Source organism: Cololabis saira, chromosome 11 (assembly GCF_033807715.1).
Source record: "Cololabis saira isolate AMF1-May2022 chromosome 11, fColSai1.1, whole genome shotgun sequence".
NCBI classification, from domain to species: domain Eukaryota; kingdom Metazoa; phylum Chordata; class Actinopteri; order Beloniformes; family Belonidae; genus Cololabis; species Cololabis saira.
The window spans coordinates 34,437,827-34,462,928 of record NC_084597.1 but is presented as its reverse complement, the minus strand read 5'-3'; the positions used below and the strand labels follow the sequence as shown (position 1 = coordinate 34,462,928).

Genomic DNA, 25,102 nt, shown 5'->3' with positions numbered 1-25,102 from the left:
TAATGTGAATTTGCAACACTTAAAGGTGACCTATTATGGCATTTAATGTATATTTTAAACAGGCCTTGAATGTCTTAAAAACAATCTAAAGCTTGTTTTTTCTACATAAATCATAAATCCAGCCTGTGGGCCCTGTCACTAGTTTTACCGCTTCTAACCTCTTTTTCTGCGCCTCATTTTTAGGGAAGGGGGGGGTATGATAATGAGGCTCTGTGCTGATTGGCTCCCTGAATGACGTGTAGCAGGGGAGGAGGATAAACCTGCTCCGCCAGAGCAGCCCGAGCCTGTAAATTATCACAACACTGAATTTTCACAAATGGAAACTTTATTGTTAAAAAAATAAAATATGAGTTGTATATAAATAACATTTATGCACTATTTAAGCCGGATCTACCCGGCGGATGCTGAACGCTGGCCCCGGAGCCACGCCGGGCGCCCGGGAGCAGCCTGCTGGAGCCGCGCGCATCACCGCGGCTTTAACGGGGGAATCTGACCGGTTCCGACCGGCCGGGACCGCAGGAACCGGCCTGGACTGATAGCAGGGACTCCCGGGGACCGACCAGCGGAATTTCAGCCGGATCTGCCCGGCGGATGCTGCGCGACGGGCGCCGCAACCGCACGACCGGCGCACAGATCGCTCCGGAGCGCATCCGCGGCGCATCGCCCGTTACTGGAGATCAAACCGACAGATTTGCCTGAAAATCTCGGAGGGTGAAGCTGGTCCAGCCTGGGACAGACCCCCGAGGACCCAGCTCCCAAACCACCCGGGAACCTGGATGATTTAACCCGGATCCGCTCCGCCGCGGCGCCGCGTCCGACTGGCTGAAGGAAGCACCGCTCCAGCAGCGGAGAGAGCTGGTTGTGGGTGTGGCTTCAGCAGCGGAGGCTGAACCTCTGGAAATGAGCGCCTATGGTGACGTCACCATAGGCGCAGATTCAGAATGGCTCAAAAAAAGGTCACGTGACACTGGGGGACTCTGTAAGGCGGGGGTCAGAGAGCCTGCAGAATTTCATGGTATTTTGTCTCCCCTCTGCTGGCAGGGTGAGGGGAGACCACTTTATATATGTTAAAACAAGAAAAAACGTGTTTTTCATAATAGGTCCCCTTTAAACTACAAATAATAGTTTTTTGACGTGACATCAGAGATTGCGCATGCTCTCTGCGAAAGGATGAGGTAAATCGGGTCGCAGCTGCTTCAACTGTGATTCCTTCACGAGGAGCGACCAGGATTTCAAACACGCTTGATTTTCTTGCGACCTCACGATTTGTGATCGGGAGCTCGTCGTGAAGTGTTAATCTCTCGTCGTTACCCCACGTTTACTGCACGAGGCACGAGCAACGATTGGGTCAAAATCGGGCCTGATCAAAAAAAAGTCGCACGACTGGAAAATCGGCTCAAAGCGAGCCGATAATCGCACAGTGTATGCCCGGCTTAAGTTACTCAGATAAATTAAGAGTAATTCTGCTGGTCAATAATGAAGATTTTGCTTTCGCTGGGAAAAAACATTGCTGATATTTGTAAATGAAGGGATATTGAGTGTAAAAATGCTGAATTTAACTCATGTCATAATATTTGTTTCGATTGGTGAACATAAAGAGGAAAAATGAGGAATGCTTCAGGAATTTGCATGTCATCCCTGCAACACAATTTCTTTCTGTTTCAAATGTTTCAATTGTTTCCAATTTTGGACCAGTCATGACAGGGACTTGTTTCACACAGAGAGCCAATAAGATGTCTGGCTTGTTTCAATTTCGAGAATCAAACTTTGTCGACCAATCAGAGCCTGAGTTTGTTTCAGTTTTGCTTGGTGGGTCGTCAATAGCATTCATTTAAAAATCTCATCTTCGCATTCGGTAATTAAGGAGTTAATTCCTTACATTTTATTCGTTTTTCTAACAATTTAAAATACACAAAACCAGGTGGAGCAGACTTAACTAACTGTGGTGTTTTTCCAACTTTATTGTATATTGTAAAATGTTTACATTTTTTTTTACGTATGCTGAAAAGCTAAGATTATAATCATTATTTCAATCTACTAAAAAAAGAACATATAATTAAAGCTGCAAGCAGCGATGAACGGGCCCTCGCACCCTTGAGCACGTTCAGGCTGCAGTGGAAGCGCTTGTATGACTTGCATGTAGATTCTTCAGGCCTGGACATTTAGCGGATGACACCAGCTACGAGTCTTTATGTCAAACCATTCAAAAGTTATGGCAGAAAGTTGGAACTATCAGATATCGACCAATCAGAAGAAGGGGGGGGGGCTAATTTGCAGCAATTATGTTCAAGGACTCAAAACCGAGTCCAATGACACCACCCACGAGTCTTTATGTCAAACCATTCAGAAGTTATGGCAGAAAATAGGAACATCACATATCGACCAATCAGATGAAGGTGGGGCCGCATTTTTTGGTGTCTATCGTCGCCACGGTAACGCTTTTGACTGAGAAAAGTAATGCGCGTCGTCACAGGATGGAGACGCACATTTTGATGTATAACACACCTGGGTGCACGTTACGGTTCGGGCCGTATTAACTGCCGAAGGAATGGCATAAATTGGGCCCAAATTACACGATTAAATCAAAATGGCCGACATCCTGTTCGGTTTCAGCCATGGCGCCAAGAGACTTTTCTCTAACTTGCGACATGATACAGGTGTGTACTGATTTTCGTGCATGTACGTCAAACCGTATTGTGGGGCTTGAGGCACAAAGTTTTCTAGGGGGCGCTGTTGAGCCATTTTGCCACGCCCATTAATGCAAACCATTAAATATCAAATTTCTTTCGCCAGGCCTGGCTTGCATGCAAAATTTGGCCCTCCTTTCGTCGGAAAAAGAAAAAAAAAAGAAAGAAAAAAAAGAAGGAAAATTCCTACAGATACAACGGGGCCTCCGTAAGTGTACGATAGTGCTCGGGCCCTAACAATACTCCCACTACCATACATTATTCCTACACACTGTAGTTTGTTAGCTGTTTTTTTGGGTGGGGGGGTCTTTTAATGCGATGTGAACTGACTACTGTTTTACAATGTACAGAGAGTAGTTGGGCTTTTAAACTTTTGGCCGGTACTTTCCCATTTTCATATCAGTGTTTTTAGTTTTTAAAACAACAGCTTCCATAACGCTGTGGTAAATATGGTAAGTATGATATTAGCATTAGAATATTATCATAGATTATTTCATTTCACTGTCAGCATGATTGTAACATTCTCATCCTGCCATTATTGTCTGATCACTGTACTCATCACTGATCAATACATGACTGTGACATCACTGTCATTTGCTCGCTTCCAGTCTAAACTGCATCATGGCAGCCAAAATGCTTGTAAGTTGTGTTTTATTACAGTCATCAATCTCTCCTTCATTGTTTTGTGATTTAAAGTTCTCCAACTCACTGTGCTTTCGTTGTTCAGACTGAACACCCGGTCTTCAGCAGGGCCCTACTAGGACCCTCATCCTCAACGCCTCAAATGAGGCTCAAGCCTCGGGGCCCACCAGAACTGGCCAAAGGGCCAAAGCTCGAGAAGAGGTGGAAGCAGATGCCCGCAGCCACGTGGCCAGGGAGGCTGGTGACTGCACCAACGTCAGCCTGGTACTGAGACGATCCGAGCTCCAGTTTGGTCAGTAATCTATGTCAAAAACAATTCATCTCATAAAGTTCATTAGGAAGGGAATTTGTTTGCTGTCAAACCGACGAAATTAACTCGTGCAGCACGGACGCACACACACATGCACACATAGTCATTCAGTTGTTAAGTAAATGACTTTGCTATTAACAGCCACTAGAGGGGGAAAGAGACCACAGAATTTAACGATTAATCAGGGAACAATTAATAAACATTGAGTGCTGAATGTTATTTCACATTTGCTAATAAAATATTAGAATTTTTAACTGATAAAAAAATTATTAAGAATATTAATAGTTAGTTACTTTTTAGATATGATGTTGCAAGAAATAGATCATTTCTATGAGATCCTTCAGGAAAATGCGGCTGAGAATTGAATTTAAATGGTGTATCTGGAGTCTCACAGGTGGAGTAACCCCAGAATTTATTTCAGACTGGTTCATATGTTTAACACAAGCATGCTAAGAGGAAGGTTTAAATAGGTGCACCACTTTAAATGCTAAAACTTACCACATTGTAAAGGTAATGATTACTAATTCTCTTTAACTTCATTCTCAATCTGGCTTCACACAAAGCCCAAAGTATGGATTATTGAGAACTATCTTTGCATTTTTTTTGTTCCATCATAATTATATTTGGTGTTTACATGAAGACAAAGAACAGAAGAGACGTGGAAGTGCGATTAAAGTGAATACTACATGGGCTTGTGTCATACAGCACCACAGGGAGAACATATTTTGACAACGTTTCAGCACCACAGACAGAGTACTGCGATGAAAGATGGCTCTGCTACCACCCAAGGGCCAAACTATGAATTAGTGAGCTCCCAGTCGCCAATCATATACATCCACTGGGGCAAAAAAGTATTTATTCAGCCACCAATTGTGCAAGTTCTCCCATAAAAAAGATGAGAGAGGCCTGTAACTTTCATCACAGGTATATCTCAACTATGAGAGACAAAATGAAAAAAAAAAAAAAAAAATCCAGAAAAAAAATCCAGAAAATCACATTGTCTGATTTTTACAAAGGTATACTATGAGACTGAGTGGTGGTGCTGGATGGTATTTGAATTCACACATGTAACTAATAAATAACAACTCAGAATCTGTTAGCACTACTGCCTCGAGGTGCTCCATATTTGTGTGTCTGGCCCAGGGGTCGGCAACCCGCGGCTCTAGAGCCGCATGCGGCTCTTTAGCGCTGCCCTAGTGGCTCCTGGAGCTTTTTCAAAAATGTTTGACCCTTTTTTTTCTCTTTTTATTTCTTCTTTTTTTCTTCTTCTTTTTTTCCTTTTTTCTCTTTTCTTCTTCCTTTTCCCTTTCCTTTTTAATCTCGACATTTCGACTTTTTTCCCGAAATTTTGACTTTTTTCTCAACATTTCGACTTTTTTCTTGACATTTCCACTTTTTTCTCGAAATTGTACTTCAACATTAATCTTGAAATTTCGACTTTTTTCTCGAAATTTCGACTTTTTTCTTGAAGTGCATAATGAAAAACAAAATCTTCCCCCAGTTATAACTAATATAGATACATGCAGCATGCGTTGCCTTCATTCTAAGGCTGATACAATACTTTTCTGCGGCTCCAGACATATTTTTCTTTGTGTTTTTGGTCCAATATGGCTCTTTTTGGGTTGCCGACCCCTGGTCTGGCCAAATCACCTTTGTATGATTTTTGATTTCGTGTAAACAACACTTTTCTGCCAAAATGACACAGAAGTTAATCCAGCAAGCAAGTCAAATGCTTCAAAATAATATGATAAACATAAAATGGTGATGTGGTAAGCACATGGAAGAATGTTATAGGGTCAAAGGAATTAAAAATGGGCACTAATATCTAACCCTAAGAGAAAGCTAGAACTTTATTACAGACAAAAGCAGCCCGTCAGAGAGAGTGGGCGATGGAGAGAAGAGGAGTTAGGTGAGTGTTTGGTAGAGGTGAGAGGCAGAAGTCAGGGCAGAGGTGGGACAGAAGCAGATATCGTGCCATTCATCCACTTTTCAGTGAAAGGTCAAAATAGTCATTAGAACAGAGTAGGTGGAATGAAACTGACAGCCCACGGATAACACACACTTCCCTTACATTTGAGAAATATACATGTTGTGGTTGAAAACAAAGAAGGTAAAATTAAAGTTTAAAAACATGACATACTTTATAACCAATATACATCCTTGAATATACATAAGTAGCTCTCAGAGCAAACCATGGGTAATATAATCCCAGTGTCCTCTGTACCAACTTTATTCACTTCACTGTCACTGTAAATATTAATTGACACTCTCATTAAATACAAGGAAAAGGCTGCCTCGTATATATGAGGGAGGGAGGAAGGGAGGGAAGAAAGAGTAATGAATGCAATGCCACGCAAGCAGATCTGTGCTCTGCACGCTCACACCCTCCCACACACACACGACCCCAGCTGACAGCTGTTAGATGGTGTATTGATTTGTCCTCGGCCTCCAAATCGGCCTGCCAGAACTTGTCAGCAGAATGACAGAAGGAGAGCTTGAGCAAAAGATGAGAGACAGGGAGACAGACTGAAGCGAGACAGATGGAGAGAGTGAGAACTAAAGGTCAAAAGGGAAATTTTGACCAACCTTTTTTTTTTGTTTGTGTAAAACTGATGCTCACGTTTATTGCTGCACAGTTCAGATATCTTAGCTATCACTTCTGTGAGTGATCAGAACAGTTTGGAATTCTGAAATAATGGCCAGAATTATAAATATTACCAAACTTTCTTTTTAGTTCAGACTTGAGTTTGTATTGGGAGATAAACGGGGTGCAGGGTGTTGGTAAAGGATGTGGTGGGAGCAGCTGGGAATCCACCAGCTATTATCCATGGATGATTAACTCCATCTGAACTCTGTGCTGGTGGGGTTTTTTTCAGAAAATAATTTTATAATTATATAAATATTCGTCTTGGAAGGTAAGATTATTAAACCAACTACCAATTCAGTGCCATACTTGCATACTTGTCAAATCTGAAAAGAAAAAAAAATGTGTGTGTGTGTGTGTATGTTCTTCCACCTCTATCCAACAAGCTTGCAGAAACTTCTCATCCTCACGGCAGTAAATCAGGTTTAGATTCTGTTTTTTCGGACTATGCGTGAATTTTTGACGGAATCTTTGTGTAACCTTTTTTCAGTTTCTGAGCCCTGAAAACTTGGGATATTTTGTACACATCAAACAATACACTTGTTTCAACTTGAAGAATGTTAAGGTGGACTTGTGGAATTAGTATCACTACTTTTTTTTTTGTTCATTCCACCTGCTGGAAAGTACAAATGACAATGGTTGTAAAACGAGTCGCTTCATCCTGACGTTTGATGAATTGTAGTGACAGCTCCCCAATTACTTAGAGTACAGATAATGATCCCCACTGACTTTTTCAGTCAAACGTGCTTACTTTTGATCCCCTTTCTTTTGTCTGACACCAGGGGCGAAAATCCCGTTTCATAGTTGGGGGGGGCCAATAAACAGTAAAATTTTAGAGAATAAATCCAGGGGGGGGCAAGGAATAAAAGTTTTAGCCTTCCTTTAATACAGCATTTTGACATTTTCATCTCTATCTCGCAAACAGGCAGAAGAGCTTTCTTAGAGTAATACAAAACAATGGTATTAGGTGGAAGGTGGCAATAATACAGCACATCTGACATAATACACTGCAAAAACCCCAAATCTTAACAAGAATATTTGTCTTATTTCTAGTTAAAATGTCTCATTTTTAGTTAAAAAAAATCTCATTACACTTAAAACAAGACTCATCACTGAAAAAAAACAACAATTTTCACCTGTTTCAAGTAGATTTTCACTTAAAATAAGTAGAAAAATCTGCCAGTGGAACAAGATTTTTTTTGCTTGTAATAAGAAGATAAATCTTGTCGCACTGGCAGATTTTTCTACTTATTTCAAGTGAAAATTGACTTCAAACAGGTGAAAATTGTCAAATAAGTTATTTTTCTGGTGATGACTCTTGTTTTAAGTGTAATGAGATTTTACTGTTTATTATTATTTTCGATTTCGGTTTCGGCCACACATTTTCATTTTGGTGCATCACTACTAAATACTACTGCATTGTTCCAAAATTATTAATTCTGTCTCCAATTATTCTAGGGGGGGACAGCTTTACTAATGGGGGGGACTTGTCCCCCCTGTCCCCCCCGGGATTTTCGCCCCTGTCTGACACCATCGTGAGGTTGATATTTTTGGTTTTCATTGTCATAATTAACTCTAACCTGTAACCTCTAACAGACTTGTTAAACAGACACTGTGGATTGTGATGTAACTAATATTCATGTCACAGTGGCAAATTATCTCAGAGCCATTGGCCTGACAGAAGTATTTCTTTTTTTTATTTACAATCAGGTCCTTCTAGCCAGTTGCTATAAGCATACTGTAAAGCTAACGGTCTAAATAAGCAAGGCTTCCATCACCAAACCCTTTCAGGTGTCAGTGCTCAGAGTACAAACAAGCCACTCACTCCGTAATGCTGATTGAGTCGCAGGAGCCGTGTGGAGTCAGCCTGATTGACTACCATTGTGGCTTTGTTGTTAAATGCTTTATCCATTAGCCTGACGGTAAACTTGAACTGCTTTTGACTCTGAAAACCCACAAGTTCACATCAATCTGCCTGTTCTGGCACGCCGCCTTCATCTTACCTCAGCAGGAGGAAGCCGTCCGTCCACCGTCACGTGTCGTGGTCGGAACGGATCACTTTGTAAATGCAAAATGAGAACGAGGCCAGTTTGTCATAATTCATTGTGAAATGGTCACATTTAATGGTTGAAACCTGTCATTGTATATACATCTATAAAAAAGACCCCAGGTACAGGTTACGACATTCTACCGCTAATACATACATTATTATTATAATTAAATAATAAACTTCTCGTTCAATGTTAAAGTTACATATCATAGTTTACAAAATAGGATCAAGGAGAATTAAGCCATTATGAATTTCTGAAAAAAAAAGAAAGCCCTATATGCATCTTTTTATTATTTGTCCATAAAGTCAGAAAAAAATACTCTAAAGACATCAATATTACTTTGAATAACATAATATTTAACTGGTGATATTGGCTATCGAAATGTAAACTGCAAAAAGACATTTCTAATGTTTATAAAGGCCCCAGGTTTTGGAAAGCCAACAGATTTGTGTTATTGTATTTTACAGCACAGAGCAGAATGGGAAACCAACGTACCGTAGCCCATGTCAGAGTACCAATAACCAACCTTGTTGCTGCCAACACAAAACCAAACTAAAAGCAAATAGGTGTGAAAAAAAGGGTTCAGTCTGAAATCCACTTTATTCATTATTATTATTTATTTTTCTTACAATCCAGGTCCGTCTTGCCAGTTGCTATAAGCACACTGTAAAGCTAACTGTCTAAATAAGCCAGGCTACCGTCGCTGAATTCCTTAAGGTGTCGGTCCTCGGATCAGAAACAAGCCACTCGCTCCGTCACGTTGATTGAGTCGCAGGAGCCGTGTGGAGTCAGAGTCAGTGTGGCTTCTTTGTTAAATGCTTTATCTACACAAACAGGAGCTGTGGGTTTCCTCAGATTGATCACAAGTATAAACCAGGTCCCACACTTGGGTGTCGATCCGATGGTCTCTCACACGATTCTCTGGGGTTCACAGCCCTCTGTGAGGACAGGCAAAGGCTTTGGGAAGCTCAATAATCCGTTCGTGATCCATTTTGTTGTGGGTGTAAGATGAGTCTTTGGCATGATGATTGGGTTGTATAAGGGGTTGCTACCTTAGGCATACAAGCAAACACACGTCCCGTATATATTTATGTGTGTGTGTGTGTGCGTGTGTGTGTCTGTACAGCACTGTGCATCTTAAAAGAGAGTAACATGAAAGGCAGTCAATTAATTAATAAAAAAAAGAATGAAAAAGTTAACTAAGTGATGATTTTTTTTCTATTTATTTTTTTAGTAAGATCAGGAGTTGATTTTCTTGCTCTGAATAGGAACTTCCTGAACCAAACTGAACAAGTCAGTATGCTGTGGCACGTCGAAGCCGCCGGGGGCGTAGGCCTAAAGTTGGTCTGTTCGTGGTGATGTCACTGCTGATGTCGCTGCTCCCGCTGTTGCTCTCATTGGTGATGATGATGATGATGATGATGATGATGATGATGATGATGATGATCATGATGATGATCATGATGCCGTTTTCAAAAGTTCCTTAGACGAATTTCTTTGTCACCATTAATCAAAAATGCTGGATGGCATCGTCATCGTCTGACTTCAGGTCTAAGTAATTTCGGTGAGTAACTGTGTAATGGACAGAAATGGTCGATGCACTGTATCCTTGAAACATGTGCAAAATAGAAAAAACACCAGCCTCCTCCTCTTCATCTTCATCTTCCTCCCACTTCTCATCACCCCCTCAGGAATAAGACGTTTACATCTGAAGAATGCGACAGAAACACAAATCAGTCTTCTCAAGCAGCACGGCATCAAAGACACTTTTTATTTTTAAATGTTGTTACAGGCACATTACTTTTAATTTGGCTTTCCCTCTGTAGAGTTTTCTTTCACATTCATGTGTGATTTTATAGCATCAAAAATACACTTTAAGTATCAAAAGCAGTCTTGGATTATTAATAGTAGAATCACTGTATAAACACATCAAACGGTTCCAGCACCGGGAGACTAGTAAATAAAACAAGAAAGTACAAAATGTCCCTCTGAAATACAGGGAAATAATCATTTTACAGCCACAAGCACCTCAAAAGTGTACTTTATTAATTTCCATGTCCTGAGGAAGTCATCTGATTTTTAACAAGATATTAAAATGATTTGAATATATCGTTAAATGGGCACATGACCATTTACACAGGGACATTAGCGGTGGGTAAAGGTTAGACAGCTCTTACAGCCACCTTTAGCACCAATAACATGAGCTTATCTTTTCACGTACTGTTATCAGTTTCTCACATGGTTGTGGAGGAATATAAGCCCACTCTTCTGTGGTGACTTCAGTTTCATGGAGGTTTGTGAGCAAGGGGTGTGGACCTTGGCAGGGCAGGTACAAGACCTCGATCATTTATATTTTCAGTTATTCTGTTGTGGATTTGCCCAAAGTGCTTACAATCATTGACCTGTTATATAACCCCATTTCAGAAAAAAAGATTTCACTGTAGGACGGCTGTTTGGCCTCACATTTGGCTCTAGAGCACTTCTAACTGACAGAGAAGCTGAAGGTCAACCCTGTCATTACCCCTCCACCACTGTGCAGGAAGGTTTTATGCGTCATTCATGCGGACATGCTTATGTTTCGGTTTTTACCTAACGAGGTGCTGTGTGTTATGGCCAAACATTTCCACTTCGGTCTGCAGGAGGACATTGTCATGTCATAGTGTCACAAACATTTAACCAGCTAACTGAAGTTTTCAGAGTCCAAGATGTTGTTCTTAGGCTTTTTGCAAGCCCTTGGAGTGTTGAATACTCTGACGATGGGGGGCAATTTGCTGGGATGAGCTCCATTGCTGCTATCTTTCCTCTTTGGCATTGTGTCAACGCCCACCTGAATCCCAGAGCAGCAAACCACTTGCTGATGATCAATAAATCAAAATAGTTTGATAAGACGCACATGCTCTTCATTCTTCTTCAGCCTCTTAATTCCCAATAGGCGCTGAAGACATCTCTTTGTTTTTTTAACATTTGCTTCTGCCTTTTTAACCCACTTCTTGTGACAAGGTGTTTTTTGCCTAATCTAAGACCTACTACTACTGTCATTTAGCAGACGCTTTTATGCAAAGCGACTTACTGAGACAAACCATGGAGCAATTAGGGCTAAGGCCTTGCTCAGGGGCCCAAGGTTGTTCATCCCGGGGCTTGAACCTGCGTCCTCCCAACTCCAGCCCACCTCTGTAGCCACTAGACCAGGGGTCGGCAACCCGCGGCTCTAGAGCTCTAGCGCCGTCCTAGTGGCTCCTGGAGCTTTAAAAAAAGTGTTTGACCTTTTTTTTTGTTTTTTATCTTTTTTTTTCTTTTTTTAAATTTCTTCATCTTTTTTTCTTCCTTTTTCCTTTCCTTTTTAATCTCGACATTTCGACTTTTTTCTCTAAATTTTGACTTTTTTCTCGACATTTCAACTTTTTTCTCGAGATTGTACTTCAACATTAATCTTGACATTTCGACTTTTTTCTTGACATTTTCTCATTTTTTCTCGAAGTGCATAATGAAAAAAAAATCTTCCCCCAGTTATAACTAATATAGAAACATGCAGCATGTGTTGTCTTCATTCTAAGGCTGATACAAGACTTTTCATTTTTTGCGGCTCCAGACATATTTGTTTTTTGTGTTTTTGGTCCAATATGACTCTAAAACATTTTGGGTTGCCGACCGCTGCACTAGACTAACACTCCCCGACCCAAGACCTGGTAAGGACTGGATGATTGAAACACATATATACGCTTCTTCTTTTGTGTCCCCTGTAATTAACACCTACTTATTTCCAGCTGCTGCCTTGGGTCATTAAAATTAACCAAACATTTGGCCAAAGTGACTACTGTGCTTTGCTTATAGAATAGGATGGTCATATCCAGTCACTCAGGATACATTTGGGTCTCGGGGAAAATATGAAGAAGCTTAATCTTGCTGTCATAAAACAAACCCACAGAGATGTTGTTGCTATTAGTCTGCCAAACACGCCCTTTACATAAACCCTCACTCATCGAACTGCCAATTTATCTGTGAATGGAATGTTCTCCAGTGCTCACAAATGAAGGGTTGAGGACTCGTTTTAAAGAAGGGTGTGTGCGTGAGTGAGTGTGAGTGTTGATTCTCACCACATGAACAGCAGCAGCATTGCTAACAGCAAAGGAGAGAAGAATGCGAGGACCCTGGCCGCCCTGCCCACCGGAGCATGAGCCCTCTGTGGTGCCTTGGATGACGGTATGGGAGAAGTCTTGGTCTCTGTGGAAAACAGGACAGAAAACCATACAGGACACCTTGTGAGTATATTCTTCATTAATTCCTATGATTCCTTGGCCACAATTGAGTTTTTCAGTTGTTCGTGGGCATATTTTCGATCACACAGTCTACAACAGAGGTGTTGTGGGGGGGGGGGACCGGAAAATATTCAATACATCGTTCTGATGAATGGAGAAAAAGTGCTCATCATAATGGGAAAGAAAGAACCAAATTGAAAGGAAAATACAGTGAAGAGCAAAATCAATTCTAATCTGCAAAAGCAATCAATACGGGACTTGTCACGGCAGTTATGAGGTGAACTAAAAAAAGAAAAAGTAATTCATTTTCAAACCGCAAGGAAACCGAGGAGACAAAGAGAAAGAGAGAGAAAAGCACATGTCAAACATGGAGATGGGGAACTGGAGAGGGACTCTGAAGACGAGATAAATACCCCGAGGTAGAACTGGAAAAAAAAGACAAGGAAAAAAAAAAGGAAACTCACACTTTGGCTTGACTGAAACACCTGTATGTTACATTTACCGGTACATTTGGATTTTAAAAGATGAGTGTTGTAGAAAGCATGGAGGCCCTACACTGACTACAGAGCTCACATGAGTTTGACCTGTTGAACCAAAGCAGCAAAAATATTACACTTTTCAACATTTACTTCGTCACAAACCAAAATATGTTCAAGATCGTCAGGTTTTTAGTACTTTGGTTTGGTTTTAAATTGTTTGATGAATGAAAGCATCACAGTTTAGGGCTTATAAACTAGATCTATTGCTGCAGCGTGGTGTAGATGTGAAGTCATGCAGGATGTTGGCTTTTTGTGCGTGTGTGTGTGTGTGGAGGGGGGGGGGGGCAGAGAGAATATATGATTTCCCTCTCCTTGCAATTAATGACTGTTGTGTTGTATTGCATTCAGAGTCAGGAGATATTAGCAGGAAGCAGCCAGGTGTGAAATAGCCAGAGAAAGAGGGAACTCGGGCACATTTAACATGTTCAGCAGCTCAGTGCTTTTACTTCCAGTCTTCAGCTAAATATTGTGCTATGGAGAGGAGGAGAAAATAAAAAGTATGCAGAAATAATGTGTCAGTGAAAAGGAGAGACAGTTATAGGGTTTACACTGCGGTGGAACATGCTAGCTTTGGATGGGTTAACAGAATACAAGACAGTGATGGAGGGGAGGACAGATACACAGCTGTGCGGGGGATGACATTACAGTGGAAGCAGAGGAGCAGCAGAAAGGCTGCAAAAGAAAAAGGAGCTACAGAGATAAAACATTGCTGAATGGTTTGAACTCTGGGTGCCCTCCTTGTTTACAGAAATACTAGAACTCTCAAGATTTGGATTATTCAAATGTAAATGACATCTTAACGCAAGCGTGCAATCTTCAGCATCTGTGATGATATAAACATGCATAACGTTGCGTCTTAAATATTAAATTCAGCTCCACTTATCGCCATATTTATGCAACAAATATTTGGGTCTAAAAGAAGCACATTTTCTAACATTTGAATCAAACGTATCCTGAGCAAAGAAAAAAAAAAGTATTTTTCTAATACACTGTGAAGAGATTTTTAGGAATTACAGCTCTTTAATAATCATAATCCTATTTCTGATGCAATCATAATTGGTCGGGGAATTAACTAAAATGCCATTCTATGGACAGGTTTAGGATATTCTTTTATGATTTCTTAATTAATAAGGCAAGTACAATTTCTGCTGCTGATTATGAGTGTGGAAATCAAATCAATCAAATCTTGCCCCTAAAAGAAGATTCAGTTGTGGGTAACACAGATATAAATTAAAGGCCATTGCATTAAGTAACTATATTAACTATAATGATTACGATGCGAGTATGAACATCGTGCTTTGTGACACAAACTCCCCCAACCACATTAAGGCTCTAAACTGAACTTTGGCGACCTGCTGCTACATAGAGATGTTTATGGCAACAAGAAGGGAAAATAAGACCAGGATTACATGAAAGTTTTATAAAAGGCCTGATGAGATGGGAAAATCTACAACGCTGAAAGAGCGCTCTTGTTTTTAAGGATCAATTTTACTCCGATTTTTACGAGTCGAACCCCTAATTAAAAAGCAAAACATTTAAGAGAGCCCATCTGCATTTATACCATTCATGAAACAATTCTGTAACTTATCCCAACAACATTGGTTTCCATAATCCTCTTTGAGTCCACCTTCCATTTAAACTGGAAGGATATTTACAAAAATCTAGTTGTAGACTAAATAGAGACCTGATAAAAACAAAGATACAGGGTTATGATAATTCTGTCCATCTTCCTGGCTGTAGGCTAAATAGCTTGTTCGTTGATTCAGTAAAGTTCCAAACTACTAGAGAAGCAATTTCTGGAAACACTGGACTAGGTAACACTATCCGATAACCAGAAACTAAAGAAGCTGGGGCTTCTTATGCATGGTGAATGGTCAAGAATTGAAATGTTAGATTTCCACTGACACTTTTACTGCTAAAAATCACTTACACTGTTGGATGTTTTTGAGCCAGTGGTGCAAAAGCTCATGAGCCTGTTAATGTTTCTGTTTGTTTCAATATTTAGCAGTGTTTACTATCACCTCTTTTCTAATGAAGATATCTTCAAGGACCGTGTCTCAATTGGGTTTTTAATGCATGACCACGACATTTCTGCTGCAATAAGTAACTTTAGCCAGCGTTTGAAAATAAACAGTATGGTAGCAAATGGAGTTAGTAACCTGAAACTAAGAGGAATATGATGACAATCCAGTCCTTTTCAAAAGACAAGCACTCGATTTTCAGTAAGCTTAGCAATATCAAGAGGTCTGAACAAAGAAATATACCCTTTGCACCCTCCAAGCCCAGCAAAGAACATACTCCAGGAGGTAAAGAAAGAGGGGAATCTGCCCAAGCAAATACAAATAGAAGGATCAATTCAAGGTGCAAGCCTTTCAGGAATAAAAAGATTACTTGAGGAAAAATGAACAGATGTGTAGATCATGTTACAATCACATTCCAGTGACAGCAAGTCACAAGTGTTTATTGAGGATGTGATGAAAGACAGAAGCAGCTCGATGAATTCTGAAGTGTATCTGGCTGACAGTATATTAGCCAGATAAAGCCAAAGCTGATCAAAGAATGACACAATCCCTAATCTGAAAACAACCCAGGTTTTTTTTTGAAGGTTAAGGAGTGGAATATATTGTGATGGATCCAAGTCCCTACTGTGATCTCAACTCTGTACGCACAAATAATCATCAACTTTAGACAGCTGTAGCAAAAGGGTGACGAAGGAGGGAAGACATTTTCCACAAACTTGAGGCAGTGAATGCCTGGAAGGGATTCTGGTCCAACAAAGTATAAAGAAAAAACAAAATCATGATATTAATAGGTATGTTCATCAGACCATAGTGGTTCTTTGTCAAGTTATATTTGAGCCCTAAAAATGTTTTTGTAATTCCACATTCATCCTCTAGTTTTGATGTAAATATCCTCAAATTGAAGCCGCAGATTAAGGCCATTTTATTTAGAGTTGCCTGAATATGTTTTAGTAAGTAGCCAAAATAACCAACTCTGCAAATATCCAAATGTTTGCAGACAATGCCATATTTATCCTATACATAAAGCATTATACTTATCAGGACATTTTTTGAAATTAAAAGTTACACTCAGTGATGAAAATGACTTACGTGCAACTTTTTTATTCTTTACAGGAAGACTCCCACCTTTGACTTTACAGTGCTACATTTTCTGTGTTTATCTTCCTCAACGACTCAGAGGACAGATCCATCCATTCTTCCATTTTCCACCACTTATCCGGAACTGGGTCGCGGGGGCAGTAGCCTCAACAGAGATTCCCAGGCTTCCTTCACCCCAGAAACTTCCTCCAGCTCTTCCGAGGGGAGTCCGAGGCGTTCCCAGGCCAGCCGAGAGACATAGTCTCTCCAGCGTGTCCTGGGTCTTCCCCGGGGTCTCCTCCCGGAGGGACATGCCTGGAACACCTCCCTAGGGAGGAGGGACATGCCTGGAACACCTCCCTAGGGAGGCGTCCAGGAGGCATCCGGTACAGATGCCCAAGCCACCTCAGCTGACTCCTCTCAATGTGAAGGAGCAGCGGCTCGACTCCGAGCTCCTCCCGGGTGACCGAACTCCTCACCCTATCTCTAAGGGAGCGTCCAGCCACCCTGCGGAGGAAACTCATCTCGGCCACTTGTATTCGCGATCTTGTCCTTTCGGTCACTACCCAAAGTTCATGACCATAGGTGAGGGTAGGGGCGTAGATTGACCGGTAAATCGAGAGCTTCACCTTTCGACTCAGCTCCTTCTTCACCACGACGGTCCGGTACACGGACCGCATAACTGCGGACGCTGCACCGATCCTTCTGTCAACCTCACGCTCCATTGTTCCCTCACTCGTGAACAAGACCCCGAGATACTTGAACTCCTCCACCTGAGGCAGGACCTGAGGCAGGACCCTTTTCCGGTGGAGAACCATGGCCTCGGTTTTGGAGGTGCTGATTCTCATCCCTGCCGCATCGCACTCGGCCTCAAACCGCCCCAGCACATGCTGAAGGTCCGGGTCCGATGAAGCCAAAAGGACAACATATTCCTCAAAAAGCAGAGACGACATCCTGTAGTTCCAAAACCGGCTCCCCTCCGGCCCCTGGCTACGCCTAGAAATCCTGTCCATAAAAATTATGAACAGGACCGGTGACAAAGGGCAGCCCTGCCGGAGTCCGACATGCACCGGGAACAAGTCTGATCTACTGCCGGCAATGCGAACCAGACTCCTGCTCCGATCACCGTCATACGATGTCCCCAGTCGAGTTCGACAGCTCCCCAACAGCACCGTCAACGGTGTTGGCAGAGTACTGCTTCCCCTTTCTGAGGCACTGAACGGTTCGCCAGAATTTCCTCGAGGCCGACCGAAAGTCTTCTTCCATGGCCTCACTGAACTCCTCCCACACCCAAGTTTTTGCCTCCAGGACTGCCCAAGGTGCGGCTTGCTTGGCCTGCCGGTACCTGTCTACTGCGTCAGGAGTCCCACAGGCTAACATAGCCCGGTAGGACTCCTTCTTCAGTCTGACGGCATCCCTTACTTCCGGTGTCCACCGCCGGGTTCTGTGGTTGTCGCCATGACAGGCACCAGAGACCTTGCGTCCACAACTTCGAGCTGCCGCGTCCACAATGCAGGCAGAGAACATGGTCCACTCGGACTCAATGTCCCCAGCCTCCCTCGGTATTTGTGAGAAGTTCTCACGGAGGTGAGAGTTGAAGATGTCCCTGACAGAGGGCTCAGCCAGACGTTCCCAACAGACCCTCACAATCCGTTTGGGTCTGCCCGGTCTGTCCAACCTCCTCCTCCGCCAGCGCATCCAACTCACCACCAGGTGGTGATCAGTTGACAGCTCAGCCCCTCTCTTCACCCGAGTGTCCAAGACATGCGGCTGAAGGTCAGATGAAACGACAACAAAGTCGATCATTGACCTCCGGCCTAGGGTGTCCTGGTGCCACGTGCACTGATGGACACCCTTATGCTTGAACATGGTGTTTGTTATGGACAAACTGTGACTCGCACAGAAGTCCAACAACAAAACACCGCTCGGGTTCAGATCGGGGAGGCTGTTCCTCCCAATCACGCCTCTCCAGGTATCACTGTCATTGCCCACGTGAGTGTTGAAGTCCCCCAGTAGAACAATGGAGTCCCCAGTTGGAGCACTATCCAGTACCCCTCCCAGGGACTCCAAGAAGGCCGGGTACTCCGTACTGCTGTTCGGCCCGTAGGCACAAACAACAGTGAGAGACCGTTTCCCGACCCGAAGGCGCAGGGAAGCGACCCTCTCGTTCACCGGGGTGAACTCCAACACATGGCGACTGAACTGAGGGGCTATAACCAAGCCCACACCAGCTCGCCGCCTCTCACCCTGGGCAACTCCAGAGTAGTGGAGGGTCCAGCCCCTTTCAAGGAGCTGGGTTCCAGAGCCCAAACTATGTGTGGAGGTGAGCCCGACTATCTCTTGCCGGTATCTCTCAACCTCACGCACAAGCTCCAGTTCCTTCCCCCCAGCGAGGTGACATTCCATGTCCCCACTGTGAGGGTTTTGGTCCAGGGATTGGGTCGCCGAGGCACCCCGCTAAGACTGCTACCCAGTCCACATGGCACCAGCCTCTCACGGTCCTACCTACGGGAAGGCGGGCCCACGTCACCGTTTAGGGCTGAACCCTACCGGGTCCCACGGGCAAAGACCCGGCCACCAGGCGCTTGCCTTCGAGCCCCAACCCCAGGCCTGGCTCCAGGGCGGGGCCCCGGTGACACCGATCCGGGCGACGTAACGGTCCTTGATGTTTTCTTTCTGAATTTTAACATTATCTATGGGGAAATGAGACAGAACTACTTGTCTGTCACACCTTAATGATACAATGAATGGTGACTAAACTGTAAAGTTTTATATCCTTTTTTTCGAAGGACTAAATAAAGAATGACCTTGAAGCACCTCTGCATTTAGTGTTATATTTAACTGTAGTAAATGCAGCTTGTTCAGAAACTAAACATCCTAAACATCCTTTAAGCATTACAAGTCCTCAGATCATCTGGAAGTATTGCTCCAATCACTGAGAATGGGATTTGTAAATGTTGTCTGTCCTAATCTTGTCCTTTTCCTCCATAGTCACTCTGTTGAAGGGGAAACTAAACAACAACAACACCAGTAACTACTCCTCCATGGAGTTTGGGTGACTTGCTACTGCTGAAAAAAAGCCAAGAGACAAATATAAGATGTCAAGGAAAAAGTACGAGAGGAGGACAGAGAGGAGAAGGAGAACGTGCAACTGTGTGTTTAGACTCAGAGCTACGAATCAATAAGTCACAGGAAGTGTGTTTATTTACAATTCAGCTGAGCAGCCAGAAAAAATTGGTCAGAGTGGAAATGTTAACAAGCTGGTCAGCTGAAAGAGAATGGACCCTGGCTGAACTTTTAGTGTTCATCAGTGTGGTCAAAGGCAGGAAATCAGATATTTTCCTCATTTCCATTTTGATGTGATTTTGCTTGAAGTACAAGTGCAAACTTAAATGAATCTGTTGAAATTTTTGTTAAATAAAAGTTTCCATCGTGATCATTCCTGCAAAAAAGAAAGACAGTGATTGCCTGATGAATCAAGCGCTAACAATCGATCCAACTGAGACAATTCACAATTCAGTCTCCTTCAACCTGTGATGTCAGTGGCAAATTTTTGTTTTGCTCTTTAATTAATGAAGATAGTTCCTGTTTTTAATCCCAAAAACGGAAAAAGCAGACTGATAACATAGCCACTTTATTGAAAAATCCTAGTGCATCAATCAATTACAAGAACAACCAAACATAAAACTTATTTTATCAACGGGGCATATGCACCTGCTCCTCCACTCAGCCATAATTAGTCATCCTGCACACGGAGTCTGTAAACACGACGGTGAAAAGGTCGAAGAGACTGGCACCAAGTGAGAGATGACCAAAAGTGGGAGTAAGACGAGACAGAGATCAATGGGAAGAAGTGAAAAAGGAACCAAAAGGAAAGGAGAGATGTGGGAAGAGAAACAGAGATGTTCAGGCAAAAGCTAGATGGGAAGGAAAAAGAGAGAACGGGACCAAGCGAACAGGAGGGGAAGCAGAGAGGCAGCAGCTGGATCGGGAAGACGCATGACGAGAATCCAAATAACCTGCTGTTCTCTCTCTGAGTCCAGGAATAATACACTGCGTGCTGAGAGTGAGTGTGCGTGTGTGAGCGTACACTGCACGCTATGAGATGAAATCACTGTGTTTGCATGTGCAGCAGTGTTGGAGGATGGGATGTGTGTGTTTTTAGCCTGCATTTGTATAATTCTAGCTATGCATGAGGGCTGATGATCAGTGTGCAGTGCACTTCTTGACCAACAGAAGTCAGTCTTGCACTGTACAAATGTAGACCGACTGTGAGGTTGTGAAAGAAATTGAGCTTTCCCTTCTTTTTAAAATAATACAATTCAGGTTATATAAGTTAGTATCTTAGGAGTGTTAATCTAATCTAAATAAAAGTCATATTAAAATAGTTCATCAACTTGCTGACAAGAAAAAGTGAAGTCAGACTGAAATTCCTCCCACTAATAATGTTCTGGTATAGTTTGAATTTTAGAAGCACTAAAAAAGAAAATTAAAATCTATTAAGATAAAAAAAAGGAAACAATCAAATGCACATACTTCATCAAAAAACAGAAAAGTATAGGTTGCTTTGTCATCTCTGATTAGTGTCTGTAAATGTTCAGCCAAAATTAAGCACAACTCAACTAATTCTGTAGTCTGTGACAATTGAAGTTGGTTCTACTTATTTATGACCTTTAAAAGTAGCTATTTATCCTACATTCTAGCAAACGAGTTGCTTTTCTGCAAAATTCGCTGTTTGAATCTCAATATGTCACTCAAGTGAACTGTGTAGATCCAAAGAGCATCTTTGCAATAACGCATCTCTGGTGGAACACAACACATGCACACTCTTTTGAACAATCACAATCAAGATAAGGGCATTGCTTCATTTCCATTACATGGTGGAGTGAAGGCAGTTTTTCATGCTAAGTAACATTACTTCGAGGAGACCTTGATGGACATCGTGTTAGTTTTGAGGTAAGTCCCTAATGGTATAATACACTGTCTAACTCAGGGGTTCTCAACTCCGGCCCTCGGGCCCCCCAGTCCTGCATGTCTTAGATGTTTCCCTGCTTCAGCACACCGTGATACAAGCAGCTGTGTCATCAACATAGATGTGCAGACCTTGATGACAAGCTAATGATGAGCATTGCTTAGAATCAGGTGTGTTAATGCAAGGCAACATCTAAAACATGCAGGACAGGGGGTCCCGAGGACCAGAGTTGAGATCCACTGGAACTTGACATTAACCTAGCTTAGTGCTTGTGTTTTGTTCCACCAAAGATATATTATTGCGGAGATGCTCTTCAGATCTACACGATTCAGATGAATGACATATTTTGATTCAAAAGCAGATAAGCGGCTAATTTTCAGGCATGACCTATGTCATGTACATGTGAAACTGTTTCACATTTTGGTTACTTTCCAGTAGTTGAGGGTCTCTGCTTGTTCCTAGGATGTAGAAATTAACTTTAAAGTGTGATCAATACATGGTGACATCGATGAAGGATGCGACTGCATGGCCAGAAAAGCAAAGGACACATCTTTTTCCAATCAAACATTTGATGTTGTTTTTTTCAGGGATTATCAGTGCCATTTGACAAGTAAGCCAACCTTATCAGTTACATGCTGCAGGATTGCCCTCTAAAATTCCCCAAGGATTTATCTTTCTCCGTGAGCACATTTATGCATGTCATCTAACACACAAAACGTGATAACTTAACTTGTAATTAATGTAATTTAGATAATAATGTCTCTTGCTTAAAGATAACATGCTTTAGGACAGCCATGCTGGAGCTTTAGGAGATACGTGAGTCTTTTTTAAAAGATGGAACAGTTTTCCCCGAGGCAGTGTTCAGGCTCTTAGGCAGATGAATGTCGATTTGTCTCAAGGCTGGTGGATCTTATAGTTTAAACTTTGACAAAACATCAAGGCTATCAAATGTTTAAAATGTACTCAATTTTCCCATAAAGAAAGTTAGTATTCAAACTTAATTTCATACTAAACTGATTGGCTGTGTGACAGCCTTGAACTCAAGGAATAATATGGGAAACACCCATTGATAAAAACAAAACAGCATTAGACTTATATACTATATATCTGTGAAGTTAGTGTATTTTGTGGAATAAATGTGTATCACCAAACCTTACAATGAGCCATTTTGCTTTGGATATCCAAAACCCATCACAAAAATAAAACCAAATAAATGCAGTCAAATAAAACCCAATACTTAAGACACACGGGGCCTTCAGGGGTGACATAAACAAACTGCTAGCTTTGCTTCACAGTTAACTTCATTTTGAAGACATACAGCAGAGAAAATTCACCAAAGACCTACCGGTGACAAATTCGACTTCGGTTGTGGATATGATTGGCGGGTTATTTTCAATCCAGGGTGTAGCATGGACAGCAACGCTCCAGTCACTCCATGTTCCGATCTCTGTGTCTTTGGCAGCCACCTGTTGAACACGAGGAGAGTACAGGTATACGGTATATGGGGAGTTAGTTAATAGTCATTAAAACATTTAGATGTTACTTCTTGTAACGCACATACAGTAATAGTGTCCATGAAGAGCAAAAAAAGGCCCAAATGAATCTTTAGGCAAACTGGTTCATAGGTTCCTTGTAGGGCTGGGAGATATGGACCAAAAGTTATATCTCGATATTCTCTAGCTGAATGGCGATACTCGATATATATCGATATTTTTTCTGTGCCATAATTGGGGTTTCCCCCAAAGCATTATAGCATAGCATCTCTGTTAGCTTCATTTTTTTCTGAGGCAAACCCTTAAAAAAACAATCAGTTTTAATACAAAGCCTCGTGCCAAATGTCACACAGGTTCCTTTATTAACAGAGGTCTGCACAATATCAAAATGTATAAAACAAATGAAATAAAAATAAACTGCCTGCATATATAGAATAAAAATGCTTCTTGAATAAAATAAAACAAATATCCCTTTCCTGCATAACAATTAAATTAAAATACACTGTGCAATTAATACAATGTAGCAGGCAGACTTTTCCACTGAGGTTGACAGTTGTGCAAATAACAAAACATTTGTGCAAATCTCAAATAAAACATTCAAGTCAATTTGTCACAAAATAAGCTATATCAAAATCAAAAAAAAAATATAAACGATATTGTCTCGTACCATATCGCGTTTGAAAATATATCGATATATATTAAAATCTCAATATATCGCCCAGCCCTAGTTCCTTGGTAACTGTTCAAATAAAACCCACTTATTTTGTTCAGTTTGTGAGATGAAAGGGACTTTTCACCTGGATGATGTACTCCTTCCCAGCATAGGCGTCAGTGATGGTATGAGAAGTGCTGTCAGAAAGCTCCACCTAAACAGCCAAAACAGACAGTAGGAGGTCATTTTAGATCAGGAACCAGCACACAGGAGCAACTTTTTCTAAGTTAGGGTCAAATAAATTTGAGTCATATTATCTAAACACGTTCCTCATAAGACAGACTTATTTGTGAGTGAGACTCATTTATTTTGAAAGCAAAGGCATATTTCTGAGAGGGTTCTTTAGCCTTAGGGATATGAAATGCTCCAAAACCATGAATTATGAAAATTCTTGGCTAAAAAGAAAAACTCATAAGTTATCCTAAGTTAAATTTTGGGCCAGATGCCCAACCCTTCCCTAGCTTTAACCATCATTTATATTCTCAGTAAAGCCATATTAGCTTGTCTGCAAGAGAAGCAGCTGTGTTAGGATTTATTCAGCGATCATTTATTAACAACAAACCTTTTAGCATTCATCTGTGAATAGTTTTAGTGTCTGGCTTGAGCCCTCAGGTGTTTTACACTTTGTTGCCGACCTAAAGCCTAAATCCACTTTGCAGCCCCCGCTCTTCACACTTACAGAAACTCCTACAAAGATGCATGTAAAAGACCAAAACATCAGTGGCATAATTGGTGATTATACCAGAAAGCACTGGCGTTAGTGCCACATCGTTTCGTAACACAGTAGAAAATGCATCCTTGACATTTGAAAGTCTTTTGTGTGCACTTTAATTTTCAGAGTGAAACCGAGAATGAACTGAATGTTTTAGTTACCGGTACAAGGGAATGGGCGAGAGAACGATTTGCCGCTTCTCTGTAATTTACAGTTTGTGCTTGGAGTGTCTGGCTGCCTTTTGCTGGTGTTTATTGGAGAAGCAGAGGAGGGAGATGGCTGTACTTTCTTTTCAATTCCTAAAGTCGATTTAAATGATTTCTTGAATGCCTGTTGCCCATTGCAGTCTGAAGTAGCCATGAACACACACACATATAACTCCACCTACATATCACAGGTATCTGGGCTAAACTGAGAGCTGGAGACTTTCTTGACCATTGGACTTTAAATGCAGTTACTGTATATGTGGACTAGACCACAACATATTTAATAAAGAATATGATGAAGAGTTTTTCTATGTCCCTGATGCAAACAGGATACTTAAGGAGAACACAGTAGATGAGCTTTGATCCGGTTAATTTTTTGGTATAATAGTAGTATTAGTATAATATTTTATTTCGATTATATATAAAACAAAAACAATACAATGGCAAAAAAGAAAGCAAAAACATACCAGAAAAGCAGCGGGATTAAGTTTAATTCATATATGTCCCCGTCATTTGTCCTCACATAGCTCTCATGGCAGATTCCATATTTAACAAATGTACTCTGTCCAGTCCATACCAATAATCAGGAAATAAAATGTCCATCCCATAACAATACCAGAGAAATAGCCTCTGTCCATAATAGTATTACACATCAAAGCTTAGCTCAGTCCATTTCACAACTCAAACATAATCTTTACCCGTTTCCAAAGGATGAACAAACTCTCATCCATCTCAAAATGTAGCAATTGTTCCACATGATTTCATTTCATCACTAAGGTT

The 25,102-nt window shown here is 41.6% G+C and overlaps 1 protein-coding gene across 1 annotated transcript in view; it reads right to left on the bottom strand.

Moving 5' to 3' along the window:
* Positions 1-8,372: 8,372 nt before the first annotated feature.
* Positions 8,373-25,102, bottom strand: part of cntfr (ciliary neurotrophic factor receptor) — a 274,550-nt gene continuing 257,820 nt past the window's right edge. The window contains exons 8-11 of the mRNA XM_061734387.1: positions 23,490-23,558; positions 22,545-22,665; positions 12,429-12,555; positions 8,373-10,042 (exon numbers count right to left, since the gene is read on the bottom strand). Coding sequence (XP_061590371.1) covers position 10,042; positions 12,429-12,555; positions 22,545-22,665; positions 23,490-23,558 — 318 coding nt within the window. The 3' untranslated portion in view covers positions 8,373-10,041. The remainder of the gene's footprint in view (positions 10,043-12,428; positions 12,556-22,544; positions 22,666-23,489; positions 23,559-25,102) is intronic.